At 45.2% G+C, this 17,226-nt stretch overlaps 1 protein-coding gene across 1 annotated transcript in view; it reads left to right on the top strand.

Moving 5' to 3' along the window:
• Positions 1–377: 377 nt before the first annotated feature.
• The window catches only part of SLC1A3 (solute carrier family 1 member 3), a 53,726-nt gene continuing 36,877 nt past the window's right edge, over positions 378–17,226 (top strand). The window contains exon 1 of the mRNA XM_056848392.1: positions 378–558. Within this exon, the coding sequence (XP_056704370.1) occupies positions 378–558 (181 nt within the window). The remainder of the gene's footprint in view (positions 559–17,226) is intronic.

Below are 17,226 nucleotides of genomic sequence, written 5' to 3'. Positions count from 1 at the left end.
TAGGCTAGCACTGTAGGAGAGCAACCTAAGTAGGTCTAATTAGAATCCTACTCAGGTCTGTTAAATGAGGCTTACTCCAAGGGTTGTATTCTTGGGGTTGCATTGTAGCATTACCAAAAACCTGCAGATATATGCAATATATTTCTTGCAAATTCATAATTCTGTTTTCCAAACAGTCAGATTGTTAAAATGTTACAGTGGTCAGTCACACTTCATGGTTTTGAAGTTTGTAGCTTAACCCATATTCTCTCTCTCTTTCTCTCTCTCTCCCTCTCTCTCGGTTTTTGTTATCCTTGCTCAAGGAGAAAGAGATTTCCAGTTCTTTCTGGGGAAATTGTAACTTTGCAAATTTATCAAGACATATTCCCAAGATACAGATGACGAAGGGTAACGGAGAAGACACAAGATCTAGCAATAGGATGGAACGCTTCCAGCAAGGAGTCCGGAAACGTACAGTGATGGCAAAAAAAAGGGTCCAGAGTATAACAAAGGATGGTGTTAAAAGCTACCTGCTGAGGAATTTTTTTGTGCTGTTCACCGTCATCGGGGTCATTGTTGGTGAGTAATTCAATCGCAGCGATCTTGAAAAGCATCACTAGAACAGAAGTGTTTCTATTCACTGTTCTTCCCGATTGAGAAGAACCTATTGGCTTAGAATTATCTTTTTCTATCTGTTTACTCCAGGCCTGGAGAAAGTTTTATTATTCATAGTATGGTTTTCAGTCCTGCCTACCAGCCCATTCAGTTTAAATTAGTAGCATTCAAAAGAAGTAAATCAGAGGGAAACTTGAAACATCATTTTACTGACACCTTTAAAAAGAAAAGAAAAGAACAAACCTTCATCAGATGCCCATTTTGTCAGATCACTTAATCAAAATGGTTGAATCTACGAAAGAAAATCAAGTACGATCTCAATACAACCCCACTCAGGACGTCCGTCCATTTCACTTAAGCAACCTGTAAATTACTAAAAAGACCAAACTGCCCATTGACTGTTCCAAAGAAAAGAACACACACATCCTAAATAGCGGTTTTCTTCTCATAGTCAAAGAACTGCAGCCCACTTACATCCAAGGTCATTTTAGTACTTGTGCTGATCATGAAATTCAGTGGCCAATGGGAAATCTACCTGCTCAAGGAAGGCAGAAGGCAACCCGATTAGGTATTGTTTGCAAAGCAGATTAGGACAATGTTTGCGGAAGTTTTAAAAGAAATAAAGTTGACTTAAGGAATTTTTCATTCTGTATTTACAATAACCCAAATATTAATAAATAATATTTTTAAAACTTTTTTTGCTATAAATAAGTAGTGAACTGGATCTGAAGAACTGTACAAGAAAATTCACACTCCAAGTATGTTTTGAACTTGCTTCATGGTCTATTTCTTTAGAAACTGAGGACAGTTTTAAAAGCAGTTGATGAGATAATATGGTCATCTGCTAGGGTTGCCAGGTCCCTCTTCGCCACTGGCAGGAGGTTTTTTGGGTGGAGCCTGAGGAGGGGGGCTTGGGGAAGGGAGGGCAGGGACTTCAATGCCGTAGAGTCCAGTTGCCAAAGCAGACATTTTCTCCAGGTGAATGGATCTCTGTCGGCTAGAGATCAGTTGTAATAGCAGGAGATCTCCAGCTAGTACCTGGAAGTTGGCAGGTACTAGCTATCAAAGCTAGTACCTGGATAGTTGGCAGGTACACAACTATCAAAATGTAACTATACTCTTTGGCAGGGCTGCCCTTTATTTTATTTTTAGTTGAAAAATCTGAACAAGTATTTGATTTCTTTATTACATGTGTATTGTCCTTTCTTTTAAAAACGCATGGCTTTTCAGGTAGCTTCCCACCAAGGCACTGATTGACAGATATGCTTAGTAAGCTATAACAATTCATCAGACCACACATATGCTAAGAAAAGATTACATTTAGACACAACCATGAAATAACCTTAGTGTATTATTTATAAACTATTCAATCAAAAGATTGATTGCTTTGTGAAACTCAACCATCAGAAACCTATGTCTACGAGTCCTATAGAAAGTATGGGATGTAATCTCAGTTGAAGAACTTAATTCCCATTAAACAACTGACTTGAAGGACTGATGGATGTATCTTCCTAGGACATTACAACAATAAATATCTTTGAATGAAAACACTTCCACCCCTTTTTCGTAATGGTCATTTGGATGAGTTTCTGACAATCCTCCAGCTGCTCATGTCTGCAAAAATATTATTCGTGTGAGCCATCTACTTGAATGAGCAGTGTAAGGCTAGAGCCAAAGATTGACATGAGATTGCAGCTTCTATTCAATGGACTTGAGGGAGGGGAATCACCGTCTGACCTTTCGTAGTTCAGGGAAGGAAACGGGTGATCTTGCTTGACTTTTCTGCTCACACATCACACTCAGGAGTAGAACCATGACATTAGGGTTGCCAACCTCCAGGTACTAGCCGGAGATCTCCTGCTATTACAACTGATCTCCAGACGACAGAGATCAGTTCCCCTGGAGAAAATGGCTGCCTTGGCAATTGGACTCTATGGCATTGAAGCCCCTCCACAAACCCCAGCCCTCCTCAGGCTCCACTCCAAAAACCACCCGCCGGTGGCGAAGAGGGACCTGGCAACCCTACCATGTCATGAGCTTGTCTCTTGTGGAAGTGGACCAGCTAGATCGTTTTCCCACCCTGCTGTGATTCACTGATAGTTGCTTCCACATGTGTGTTCATTGGAGAAGAAGTCATATCAATTTCTTCTCTTCCCTCAGTAGTATTTGGCAATTGTAAATATGAAAACTAAAATGTAAAATTCAGTTCCAGTGAAGCAGTGTATTCTGAAATGTCTCTGTTGCAAGGGATAAATTTGGAAAGCTTGGTTCATGTAGTACCTATCTTTCTGAGTTTCCAGATATGAAATTATGTCAAGTATAACTGAAGGTCTTTAGTATATAGTTTCACAGCGATGTTTTCAAATGGTTCATTTGAATATTGAGTTTGAGGAAGATGATCTTCCAAAACAATCCAAACTGTAATAATATTTAATAACAACTGACAGTTACAAAACCATGATCTAATTTTATGGTTTATTGAACTCTTCCTCAAGCTGAGCAAAGAAAAAATATAGAGAGGGAAGAGAAACAGGTGTGACACACAGACCATGATGGAGGACCACCTGCCATATGTATTGGCCCAGCCTGTTGGGATTTGTCTTAAGATGGTGGCTCAGGAAGCTATATAAAGACAATGCCTAATTAACATAATGTTTACGTCCAGTGCAAAAAAGTTCGAGTTGCAACAATGATTTTTCCTAAATAGACCAACTTGGCTACCTGCATTTATAAATAGCTCTTATCTTTTTGGATGGATATTGTCTGTTCTAATCAAGAATGCAAAGAGCCAACAGGCAGGCATGTAAGAGCGCTTCAAAGGTTCAGGCAATGATAAGGAGAAAGAACACACTTAATGGCTAAAGTCAGGAAGAAAAGTCCACATAGTATGGTTGCCACATGCCCACTGGGAGTGGGAGATTTCCTGCCAACACTCCACTGTCTGACAGGGGAAAGATTTTTTTAATGGAAATGATGCCATGCATCTCTAGGGATTACCAGAAACTCTATGGTAAAACCATAGAAGTTTTGGCAATTCCTTGAAAGGACTGACATCATTTTGAGGAAAACCCTAGAAGTGATGTCAGACCTTTCTAGGAATCACTGAAAAATCTCTGGTTTTACCATAGCATTTCTGGTGATTCCTAGAGAGGCATGACATTACTTCCAGTTTTTCCCAGAAGTGACATCACACCATCGCTGATGGCTGCCTTCCCCCCACATGTCCCCACCTCATCCAGTCTCTTGCTGGTTGTCACACAGACTTGCAGGATCACCATGGCAGAAAGAGACCTGCCCTCTTACCAAAATAACAGTGGTAACATTCAGTCTTTGCAACAGGAAATGCTGCTTTAAAATGGCTTTTTCACATTTGCTTATGGGAGCAGGATGGAGCATCTCCCATAATTTAAAAGCTTGACTTCTCTACTAATATCATCAGTAAAGATACTGATAGATTTATCATTTGTATACTTGTGCAGCTACCACTCTCCCACAACAAGTCAGTAAAACAAATAAAAAGTATTGGACATAGAGGTATATCAGGAGGGCCTCCTCCAAATGATTGTAATCCAGAAATCATTAGTTTAGATCCTGGGTCTTGAATGAAGGTAAAGAAACTGAATGTAGAAGCAAGAAGAAAATGACTAGGAGCTACTGTAATCCCCGAATGGGTCTGACTTTAAAAAGGCAATAGTGTTATCTTCTAACAACTAAAAACTAACACAATTTTGTTCCAGTGTGAATTTGTTTATTTTAGCTGCAGCAGACTCCCCCTCAGGGATTAGGTTCAAGGAAAGACTTTGCTAAATCTCCAGACATCCGCTTTTTATTTTCTCTCTTCAGCCAAGAGAACTCCACTGCCTTTATTCTTTTCTTCTCCAGATGAAAAGGACCAACCAGGGTCCCCCACTGCCCATTTCCAGCTGTCACTGTAGATGAACATTCTGAGCTGCTCCCAAGCGGAAAGAGCTCAAAGCCTGCAGTATCTTCCCCTTGCGTATTGGTTGAGGCCGCTATCCACTCTGCAGTCTTGAGTGTAGGGTTGCCAGGTCCCTCTTCACCACTGGAGGGAGGTTTTTGGGGCAGAGCCTGCAGAGGGCGGGGTTTGGGGAGGGGAGGGACTTCAATGCCATAGAGTCCAATTGCCAACGCGGCCATTTTCTCCAGGGGAACTGATCTCTGTCGCCTGGAGATTAGTTGTAATAGCAGGAGATCGCCAGCTATTACCTGGAGCTTGGCAACCCTACTTGAGTGCCATGTGGTAGCCAGGACTGGGTTACTGAATAAGGGCACCTGAAAAGCCAAATACAGGTGCACATGCATTGTTGTGCATTTGGGGTTCTCATCCTCCTCCCATTGGCCCCTGCGTCCTCTCATCTTGTTCAGATTCCCACCTTCCTGTCACTTCCTTTCATTCTCATGGCTTAAGGAGAGAGCCAGCGTGGTGTAGTGGTTAAGAGTGATGGTTTGGAGCTGTGGACTCTGATCTGGAGAAGCGGGTTTTATTCCCCACTCCTCCACATGAGCGGCGGAGGCTAATCTGGTGAACAAGGTTGGTTTCTCCACTCCTACACATGAAGCCAGCTGGGTGACCTTGAGCTAATCACAGTTCTATTAGGAGGTCTCTCAGCCCCGCCTACTTCACAGGATGTCTGTTGTGGGAGGGGAATGGAAGGTGATTGTAAGCCGGTTTGAGTCTTCCTTAAGTGGTAGAGAAAGTTGGCATATAAAAATCAACTCTTCTTCTTCTTCCACACACCTCTCCTGTTGCTACCACTGCTTCCTCCTCCTCCCCACGGCCTTGCCCATCACCTTGTCCTCCACCCAACCCTCTCATCACCACCCACTGCTTGGGTTGCCAAGTCCTCCCTAGCCATTGGTAGGGGATGGGGGGACAGGGTTGTTCGATCCAGGCTGGGAAACTCCTGGAGATCTGGGGATGGAGCCTGGGGAGGACAGGGACTTCAGTGGAGTACAATGCCCTAGAGTCCACCCTCCAAAGCATCCATTTTCTCCAGGGGAACTGATCTCTGTAGCCTGGAGATGAGCTATAATTCCAGGGGATCACCTGGAGGCTGGCATCCCTACCCACTGCTGCTTTCTCCTTCCTTTCCCCTTTCTGTTTCCACTTCTTCCTCTAGGGTTGTCAGCCTCCAGGTGGTGGCTGGAGATCCCCCGCTATTACAACTGATCTCCAGGCCACAGAAATCAGTTCACCTGGAGAAAATGGCCACTTTGGAAGGTGGACTCCAGGGCATTATACCCCATTGAAGTCCCCCCTCCTCAAACTCCACCCCTCTCAGGCTCCACCCTTAAAATCTCCAGGTATTGCCCAATCTGGAGCTGGCAACCATAGACCCACAGCACACTGTCTGTGCACATGAATCACCCATCTCTTTCCTCCAGATTTACAGAGACTAGTGGACTACAAATTATGGCTAGTTCCACCCTGCCCATGATTCCTATAAATACCAGCCCTTCTATCCAAGCTCCCTATTCTGCATAACTGAGAGATGCCTTGCATGGTTTCATTTTGCTTATAGTATCCTAGAGTTGGAAGTAGGGTTGCCAGGTGCCCACTGGTGGCGGGCAAACCCCCGGCAATTTACCCCTCTGCCTGTCGAACACCTGAGGGTCAGCAGGCAAACATGCATGTGCGCGTGCATACTGTGCGCGTCACTTCCGGTTTAGAACTGGATGTTCTGCCTCGCGAGGGGCCTTATACCCCTTAGTTTGAGTGATAAAGGGCCGCTTTACCTCTCAAACTAAGAAATAAAGGCCCTTTGCGAGGCGGCACTTCCGGTTCTAAACTGGAAGTGATGCGTGTGTGTCGGCGCGCGCACACACGCACACACCCTCCAGGAATTGCCTGGAGAGTGTTTGCCAAACTCAAGGGCTTCCCTGGACTGAATTCTGTGGTTACCAACCTCCAGGGCTTGCGTTCTAGCAAAAACAACCTATTATAATCTTTACCAAGTTTTCATATCAAGGTTGCATATTTAATGGTGATATTCCTACACTCTATATTCTAACTATAACTATAATGCGAGACATAAACCAACTCAAAACTATGCATACAAAATCTCCCACCTATATATAATACAGTTACCATACAATTGATCAGTCATCATACAAAATCTCAAGGTCAGAGGGTAATAGCAATAGTGATATAGTTTATGGACTTTACTTGTTACATATGGAGACTGTACCCTCTGATCCAACCCCCTTGAAGTCCCTCCCCTCCCCAAACTCCACACTCCTCAGGCTCCACCTCCAGCATCTCCTGGTATTTCCCAACCCGGAGCTGGTAACCCTAGTTGTAAACCAAGCCTACTTCACCTGGTATTCCCTGGTGGTCTCCCATCCAAGTACTAACCAGGGTCAATCCTGCTTAGCTTCTGAGATCAGCCAAGCATGTTCAGGGTGGTAGGGCTATAGGCCATCTCATCTCATTTCAGAAGCCTACCATTAGGTTGCCATTATAACTGAACCAGCAATGTACATTTTGTGCTTGCCCTGCACTGTAGGATTGCAAATCATTATCTCCGGTTGCAGTCCAGGCAAATGATCTGCTTAGCAATGCCTCTGAACCAAGAAATCAGGGTCATCTCAATGAAAATGACCTTCAGTTGCTGCAGGGCAAAGAAAAAGCATTTCTTCCCATAGAGTAATGAACAATAAAAAGATGTTGTGATGATCACTAATATAGACTGTTAAGGGATGGATTAGATATTCATGCCAAATTGGTCTTTCAATGTCTTTTACCCATGATCAGTGGAAGTTTTATGTGCTGAACTAGACGGTGGGAACAAACCACAGGACAAAGCTACCCTAATTATCTGCTTGTTAGCTTTCTGAGGGCATCTGGGTGCCATTCTTAGAGATTGCTGGATTACGCAGTTCTTACATTCCTATGCTCTCCGTTAACTTTCTGTCAAGCCATGAAAAATCTTGATTGACCTTAATTAGGATGAGGTACAGTCATTGTAATTACATGTTCTTCTATAAATATATTATATCAAGGTTTTGTCTTGCTGCATTATTAGTTCAATTCTAAACAGAATTACACCCTTCTATGTCGCTGGGTTAAGAAGACCGTTTAGGATTGCAATCTGTTTATGGCTGCAATCCTCAGAATACTTTTCTTGGAGTAAGCTCCATTTTTAAAAAAAACGGACTTCTGAATATGCTCCCTGTGTTTTTCAGGACGACATTACAGAGTTCAATAGGTTTCTCATAGTCAATCGGATGTGACAGATTTCACAGACAGGCAGCCCATTCCTGAAAGGAGGTGACTGCTCCACAGAATACGGTGTCACCTGCGCTGGCGTGGGGCAAAATATGGTAGTGTCCAGGCTCCGCCGGCTCTAGGGTTGCCATCCTCCAGGTATAGCTGGAGATCTGATGCTATTACAACTGATCTCCAGCTGAGAGAGAAAATGGCCCTCCCCAACCCCACCCCCAAAATCTCCCACTGGTGGCAAAGAGGGACCTGGCAATCCTAGCTGGCCCCTTCCGCCAGCGCAGCCTCACTATTTTCAATGGGGCATTTCCCCCATTTTTTCCTTTCTTTAATTTTAAAAACTTTTTTTAGGCTCCACGGCAGCCGAGAAGCCACTCAGGAGGTGGTGCTGCTCCACCGTTCCCGGCCACCACGGATCTACCCCTCCCTTCAGGACTGCGCTCTTAAGCTGTGTTAACTCTCAGTATTTGTGCTTCTTAGTGGACAGGTGGGATACAAATTTAATAATATAAGTGGAAGGAAGATATGTTTTATTCAACTGATGGGCCCTCTATTCTCCACTTCTTCATAGTGCTCTTAAGCCAATCATGGAATCGTGTTTGAGGGTTTTTTCCACGTTTCTATTCCAGTTTAACTTGGATAGGAAGCAGTGTTATCTTTACATAAGATAACATTTCGCTGACACTTCTTAGCGCAGAGGTCACCATTCTGGATGACATATTAAACAGGATTCTCAATGGATTCACAGTGTTTTCTAAGCAGCCCCTTGAACTCTTTCTTGGTCCTGTCGGTTCTCGGTATTCTGGATTTGGTAAAAATTCAGGAAGTCTAGTAAGTTAGTGGCTAACAATTATATACCATTGTCTAATGGTCCCCTAACTATTTTAAACGGTGTGAGGTGTCAGCTTTAATATGTTTAATCAATTGATTAGTAAGATAAATCATTAATTGATGAAGAAAAGAATTCAAGTGTAAGTTAAGGGTATACACATTTATTTTCTGAACTGTTTCGAGCCAGGTATGTCACTGTAATATGAAATGAAAGCAGGAAATATTTAAAATAGCCTTTCTGCATGTAAAGTACCTACACATCCTTCATAAGGTTGCTAACCTCCAGGTACTAGCTGGAGATCTCCTGCGATTACTCCTGATCTCCAGACGATAGAGATCAGTTCACCTGGAGAAAATGGCCACTTTGGCAATTGGACTCTATGGCATTGAAGTCCCTCCCCTTCCCAAACCCTGCCCTCCTCAGACTCCACCCCAAAAACCTCCGCCAGTGGAGAGGGGGGACCTGTCAACCCTAATCCTTCAGTATCTCAAAAATGGGCCTATGTGAGGTTTGCTGTTATGCAATTTAATCAATTTAAAAGGTAGTAGTATACTTCAAAAATGTTGGCTGTAACCCAGGCAAAATCAAGCATCAGCTATTTCAATGGGACTTATGGGTGTTGAACTTTAGTTGGATCAAGCTTGTTATTTTAAGGGAGCAATTCTAAGCATGTCCTCATAAAAGTCCCATTTTATTCAATGGGGCTTACTCCTTGAAAGTGTTCTTGGGATGGCACTTCTAGAATTAGTCCATTGAGAAGGTATTTTGCTGCCTTGGTCCAATTTTTGGGATGATGCAGATACAGTAGGTGATGTATAGCAGCTGTGTGGAAGACAGCTGTAGCAAAGGAAATGTTAATATCTACAATTGAGGCTGGTGGTGTGATGCAGAGAGGGGCTTCAGATATGTCTGTCTGTCTGTCTGTCTGTATGTATTAGAAAGCCCTATCCTGCTTTTCCAAAAAATGCTCAACAGCCTACAGAATGAATAAAATACAACCATAAAAAATGGAAAATATATGGCTAAGAGCACATGAAAACAAACTGTTGTTTGCCTAATCCTAACAGTGAAGCCACCAGGCAGATCTCTTAAGAAAAGGAAATCTAGACATGTGGTGCTGCTATAGAAGAGATCCTGTCTCAGGTCATGGCCTTACTTATTTCCTAGAGAAGTGTCTCTAATAATAGGGTTGCCAGCTCAGGGTTGGGAAATACCAGGAGATTTGGGGGGTGGAGCCTGAAGAGGGCGGGGTTTGGGGAGGGGAAGGACTTCAGTGGGGTATGATATGATGGTGTCCCCCTTCCAAAGCTACCATTTTCTCCAGGGGAACTGATCTTCATCGCTTGGAGATCAGTTGTAATCCCAGGAGTTCTCCAGTCACCATGTGGAGGTTGGCAACCTAATCTAATAATGATTGAACAGGCAGATTCATACAGGATGAAGTTTCAGAGGGTAGTCATGTTGGTCTGCAATATAACAGCTAGATTCGATTCCAGAAGCATCTTAGAGGCCAAGATTTTGGGGGTATAAGCCTTTGATAGTCAAATCTCCAAAAATATGCCCCAAAAATCTTGTTGGTCTCTAAAGTGCTACTAGACTCGAATACAGGAGGAAGTGGTTCTTCAGATATTTCCGACCCATTTTTGTATGAATGTGAAAAGGGAAAGATGGTGGGTGGGCGTTTTGGGGCAGCTTAACCTACAGACGGACCTTCTGTACTTCCAATTGATCCAATTTGCTAGGGATGGTCCCTATTTTCTGGTAGATAGCCCCAGGAGGGGCAATGGCTCAGTGGTAGAGCATCTGCTTGGTGTGCAGAAGGTCCCAAATTCAATCCCCGGCATCTCTAGTTAAAGGGACTAGGCAAGTAGGTAATGTGAAATACTTCTACCTGAGACCCTGGAGAGCCGCTGCCAGTCTGAGTAGACAATACTGACTTCGATGGACCACGGGTCTGACTCAGTATAAGGCAGCTTCATGTGCTCATGTGTTCACTATCTGTATTTCATTCCTACATTTTTTTACCTTACTTTTTAAATTGTTGTTAGTGAGAACTTGCATGCTAGAAATCATCAGTCACTCCTACATCTCTAGAAATTAATGGCAGATTTACACCCTTCTAAATCCACTGAAGTAAATGGGTTTAGGAGGATAAACTCTGGTTAGGATGGCACTGTGTCTCTTATGGGAGGATGCAGCTTGTATACACATAGAGATGCATGCATTCTGAGCACCAAATAACCATCCATGTGGACAGTAAATGGTGCTGAAGGTGTATGTTGTGGCTATGCTGTAATAATGCAGCCAGGTCAGTTGTGGGCTTAAGCATTTGGAATGGTTTTTCAAACGGAACTTATGATAATCAGCTTATTCACACACTCTGCCCTAGAGACCGGTGAAATTAATACTGGCAATTACCTTTGGTGTGAAAATAAAGTACAAAAGAGTACAAGACGGAGGAGGAGGAGGAGGAGGAGGAGGAGGAGGTGGTGGTGGTGGTGGTTGAGGTTTTTTTATATGCCGACTTTCTCTACCGCTTAAGGGAGACTCAGCCCTGATCTGGATGGCCCAGGCTAGCCTGATCTCATCAGATCTCAGAAGCTAAGCAGGGTCGGCCCTGGTTAGTATTTGGATGGGAGACCACCAAGGAATACCCGGGTTGCTGTGCAGAGGAAGGCACTGGCAAACCACCTCTGTTAGTCTCTTGCCATGAAAACCCCAAAAAGGGGTTGCCATAAGTTGGCTGCGACTTGACGGCACTTTACACACACACACACACACAAACCGGCTTACAATCACCTTCCCTTCCCCTCCCCACAACAGACACCCTATGAGGTAGGTGGGGCTGAGAGAGCTGTGACTAGCTCAAGGTCACCCAGCTGGCTTCATGTGGAGGAGTGGGGAAACCAACCTGGTCCACCAGATCAGACTCCACCACTCCAAACCACCGCTCTTAACCACTACACCGCGCTGGGCGTTTGGGCTAAGGGGAAGATGCTGATATGGTAATTGACATCGCCATCAGCACATCTGCCAGACGAGACTTGTGCAGGACAGTCTTAAGCATGTTTGCTCTGAAGGAAAATCCATCGGAGTTCAAGGGGGCTTACTCCCATGAAAGCATATTTAGGATTGCAACACTAGGCAAACAGCTAGATTAGAGACCAGTAGTACCTTAGAGACCAACAAGATTATTGGGGTATAAGTTTTCAAAGAGACAAGGCTGCCTTTGTCAGCGACAAATTTCAGTGTGTGCATTTTATACAAATGCGCACACACATGCTCGCACACATAAACATGCAAACAGTCTGTTTCATTTTTAAAAATTGCAATTTGCCTTTAATAAATAGTTCAGGGAAAATTAGGTATGTGGAATTTGTTTATCGATTGGAAACATGTGGTTTTCCCCCTTCTTTTACAGAATGTTTGCTTCTCCCCCCACCCCATGTGAAAGGTCAAGGGAAAACCTGTATAACAGCTTGGGGGGATTTCTTTTGAAGCTTTGTTCCACTGAAGGGCTCATAAATGATTTGGAAACATGAAACTCTTACTGAGAAGACGTTGCTACAGATGCAGCCGCTCCACGCCTGATCCTGCAGGGGTTCCTCTTGTGTGGTTACTAAGCACCCTGGATTCTCAGTCAAATATAGCTGAATATCTATAAGTTTTTTATAATTAGGTTTTTTTTAATTAGTTGGTTCTTATACTCCGATTTTATCTACCCTTAAGGAGTCTCAAACTGGCTTACAACCATCTTCCCTTCCCCTCCCCACAACAGACACCCTGTGAGACAGGTGGGGCTGAGAGAGTTTGGAGAGAACTGTGACTGGCCCAAGGTCACCCAGCAGGCGTCACGTGGAGGAGCGCGGGAAACACAACTGGTTCACCAGATTAGAGTCCACCACTCATGTAGAGTAACAGCAAACCTCACATAGGCTCATTTATGAGATACTGAAGGATTAGGATTGACAGGTCCCCCCTGTTATGGATGTATGGATGTATGGATGTGAATCTTAGGGTGGCCATGAGTCAGAAGCGATTTGACGGCACTTAACACACACACATGTGAATCAGTGTGGGTAAGCAGGGGAAACCTGGCTGAGCTCGGGATTCTCCAAGGCTCCTGAACTTGTGTGTACCTATTGACTACTGGGGGTTGTTCCCCCCCCCATCACGGTCTGGAGGGGAGTGGCCGCAGGCAGCCAGGGGGCATATAAGCAGGGTCTGCCCACTGTAGTTCCAGTTCTGTTCTCGTTCTCAATAAAGCTGGTGTTGTTGGAACTCCGTCTCTGACCTCGTGTGTCCTCCCCCACGCGGACCTAACAGTGGCGACGAAGGCTGGTAGGCTGACCGGCTGTCCTGCTGATCTCACTCTTGCCTCTGCTGAATTCACGGTGCCCGGTAGGCAGCCCGGTTTGCCTTGCTGGTTTCACTTCGACACGCTTGGGAGACTTTTCGGGGTGGAGCCTGAGGAGGGCAGGGTTGGGGAAGGGGAGGGACTTCAATGCCATAGAGTCCAATTGCCAACGCGGCCATTTTCTCCAGTTGAACTGATCTCTATCGGCTGGAGATCAGTTGTAATAGCAGGAGATCTCCAGCTACTACCTGGAGGTTGGCAACCCTAATGATCAGGTGCCTGGAGCCCAAGCCCTATGAGGAAAGGCTGAGGGAGTTGGGAATGTTTAGTCTGGAGAAGAGGAGGTTGAGGGGGGACACCATTGCTCTCTTTAAGTATTTGAGAGGCTGTCACTTGGAGAAGGGCAGGGAGCTGTTCCAGTTGGCAGCAGAGATTAGGACTCGCAATAATGGGTTTAAATTATGGGCGGAAAGGTAGCAGCTGGATATTAGGTAAAGAAATTTTACAGTAAGAGTTGTTCGACGGTGGAATCAGCTACCTAGGGAGGTGGTGAGCTCCCCCTTCACTGGCAGTCTTGAAGCAGAGGCTGGACAAGCACTTGTCAGGGATGCTCTAGGCTGATCCTGCATTGAGCAGCGGGTTGGACTAGATGGCCTGTAGGACCCCTTCCAACTCTATGATTCTAGTCTGACTCTTGGGAAAGGGCAGGCTGGTGTGGGTGGAATCCTGAGCATTTGTGAGAGGATCCAACCTAGTGGCTAATCAGTAACAGCCTGTTTGTGTCTGAAAGCATGGTGGATGTCATAACCAGTTTAAATTTTTTCTTCCTCAGCCAGGTTTCTACTTTGTCTACCTGGAGACCTGCGCTGCTGGTTTGTTCATTTAAAACCAACCTGTAAATAAATGAATCTTAGTTGTTTATATATTAAGCTAGTCTCAGGGATCTCGGTAATCTCCTTGAGCACCACAAAACTTACCTCACAGCTGCAAACCCAAAGTCCATACCCTTGCTACCTGTAGAACACTTGGAAACTGAGGGGAAGGGTTATAGTTCAAAATGAACCTAGATCTCAAAAATCCTTGTAGGCTGCATGCATCCCCTCAGTGGGAAAAGAAGGCTTCTCACATGGCCCATTTGGCATTATTTACTGTTTTGACTGGCAGCTGTTCTTCAAGGTAAAGGCCATCCACATCACCCACTATGTGTGTGTGTAAAGTGCCTTCAAGTCACAGCCAACCTATGGCGACCCCTTTTTGGAGTTTTCATGGCAAGAGACTAACAGAGGTGGTTTGCCAGTGCCTTCCTCTGCACAGCAACCCTGGTCTTCCTTGGTGGTCTCCCATCCAAATACTAACCAGGGCTGACCCTGCTTAGCTTCTGAGATCTGACGAGATCAGGCTAGCCTGGGCCATCCAGGTCAGGGCACATCACCCACTACCCAGTGCTTTTAACTGGAGATGCCGAGGCTTGAACCTGGGACCTTGTGCCTGCGAAGCAGCTGCTCTGCCATTGAGCCACAGCCCCATGCTTGTATGTGCTCCTACTTTTTATATTGCAATTATTTAGAAGGGATGCACTGTAGATTGAAAGGTGTTATTTTTCTCAAGATGCAGTTCTTTAGGTGCATCCCTGCAGCTGCCAATCACACATGCTTCCACCGGCCGCAGCAACTGGTGGAATAGCCTTCCTGGTGACATCAGGGCCCTGAGGGATCTTAAGGAGTTCCGCAGGGCCTGTAAAACGGAGCTATTCCACCAGACCTATAACTGAGGACAGTTATAGGCCTGGCGGAATCCATCATTACTGGCCTCCCCATCCCGCCCTCCACTCTTGCAGTCTGTGGGGGGCTGAACTGCTGATATTCTATTACTCTGTGGCACCTGGGTACATTTATGGCCCTCTGCGTGTAAGTGTTTACTGAGATTCAAGATCAAGTTTATTAATATGGTCAACTGACCAATCACGTGCCAACACATCAACATTTCCAGACACAATAGTTTTGCACCGCAGAATCACAGACTACCCGTGCCTATAAAGGTGTAAGGTCAATAAAAGCAACCCCTCGTTAAAATTATCCCATTAAAATTGATAAAATTGTAAAATATTCTAACAATCATTCTCTAATAAAGCTCTGCGTATTTTAATAGCAACAGCGCAGAACTTGGCAGTTTGGAGCGTAAGCTGAGGATCTTCTAATAGGAGCTTCTTTGCCAAAAGCTCAACTGACTCTTCAGGGAATTTGCCAAGTAGGGGGGGAATAAGCTTTGATCTGACTTTGTGGTAGAATGGGCAACATATCAGTGATTTTACTGAGATTATGGTTTTATTGACGTTGATGATTTTATGTGTTTTATATAGATTATGATTTTAATCGTTGTTACCCGCCTTGAGCCTGGCTTACTGGGGACGAGGGCGGGCTATAAATTTGAAAAATAAAAATAAATTAATAATTATGGCACAGCAAGGAGCCTGTTCAAGAGAGCCGGGTGCAGGGGTTCATATCCTCAACCACGAAACCCCAAAGAGCTTTCTCCGTGTCGCTCAGCCCTGCATCTGAAAGCTTTTGCACAGAGATGCTCTGGAGAGAAAGTTGCAGGAACCTGCAGGAGGAGAGGCAAAGAGGAATGCAGGATCTGGCATGTCTACGCTCACTTCCGGCACACTAACTCTTGCTGTGTAGAAGAACGGCCAGCTTGCTTGCAATGAGAGTTTTCTGCACATCAGTGCCATTTTGGATACTGTCTAAGGCACTACTTGAGCAGGGATGCCAGGTCCCTCCCTCTCCTCTGTCGGGAGGCTATGGGGCTGAGGTTGGGATTGCACACGCCCATGCTGATGCGTGTGCACATCACTTCCGGGAAGTGCTGCCTTGCAAAGGGGCCTTATACCTCTTAGTTTGAGTGGTAAAGCGGCCCTTTACCACTCAAACTAAGAGTTTCAGTGATATAAGGCCCCTCGCGAGGTGGCACTTCTGGTTGTAAACCGGAAATGATGTGCGCGCGGTGTGTACGCGCAAGTGCACCTTTGCCCACCGACCCTCAGGTGGTTGGCGGGCAGAGGGGCGAATTGCCGGGGGGTTGCCTCCACCACCGGGCACCTGGCAACCCTATACTTGAGGGATGTGAAATATACCACACACTCACAAAGCATCTTCAGTTCTGTGTTATCAGGTGAGGGATAGGTACCACACATGGAAACTGAGTCGGCACAGGGAGCAGGATCCCACCGTGTGATAGCGGAAGAGAAGTTTCCCTTAACACTATCCTGTTTGCACAAAAGTTCCTGCGAGATTTTTCATTTCTTATCCGGGCCGCTGGGTACAAAAATCACAAGGCAAAAGGCTCTTTGGTGCTGTCCTTACAGTCTGATTGGGAGGTATAAATGTGAATTGATCAAAGGACATTATCCGGGCAGGGGTTGGTTTGCTGAAAGATACCTCACATTTGGGCGAAAATGCATGGTCGCTTTAGCCTCCTTTATTCCGTTTCAGCCAGGATCAGCCAGGATCAAACGCACGTTCAGCGAAACACCTGGGTTCGATCCTGGCTGAATCCTGGCTGAAACAGGGAATAAAGGAGGCTAAAGCGACCATGCGTTTTCGCCCATTATATCTTGCACAGGCTTAAATACCAGACAGGATTCAGTCAGCTTAATGTAGTGCAAGGGATATTTATGTTTCCACTTGCCCAAGAGCCCTTGCACAAGTGGAAATATTTCACGGGATCCAACCTTGGAATATTACTGGGTGTGAACGTAAACGGTTACAGGCTGGTACAGAGTGGCAGTGGTAGAAAGTGTCATCACGTTGCATCCGACTTATGGCGACCTCGTAGGGTTTTCAAGACAAAAGATGAACAGAGGTGGTTTGTCATTGCCTGCCTCTGTGTAGCAGCCCTTGATTTCCTTAGTGGTTTCCCATTCATGTATAAATGTGTCTTGTTTGTGGGCTCCCTAGAGGCCCCTGGTTGGCCACTGTGTGAACAGACTGCTGGACTTGATGGGCCTTGGTCTGATCCAGCAGGGCCTTTCTTATGGTCTTATATTATTACATGGGCATTCTACAGGGATTCCCGCTTGGAAGGAAACGGGAGCAAATGCAACCTAGACGTTTCCTCAAGGGCATTCTAGGTTGATGCACCCGACCACCCTGCTTGTGGCAGCCACACTGATGTACAAAATGTCAAGTTCTGCTCACAAGT

The sequence above is a fragment of the Euleptes europaea genome, chromosome 4 (assembly GCF_029931775.1).
Source record: "Euleptes europaea isolate rEulEur1 chromosome 4, rEulEur1.hap1, whole genome shotgun sequence".
Classification (NCBI taxonomy): Eukaryota; Metazoa; Chordata; class Lepidosauria; order Squamata; family Sphaerodactylidae; genus Euleptes; species Euleptes europaea.
The sequence above is the reverse complement of the archived record's forward strand: the minus strand, read 5'-3'. Positions and strand labels throughout refer to the sequence as shown.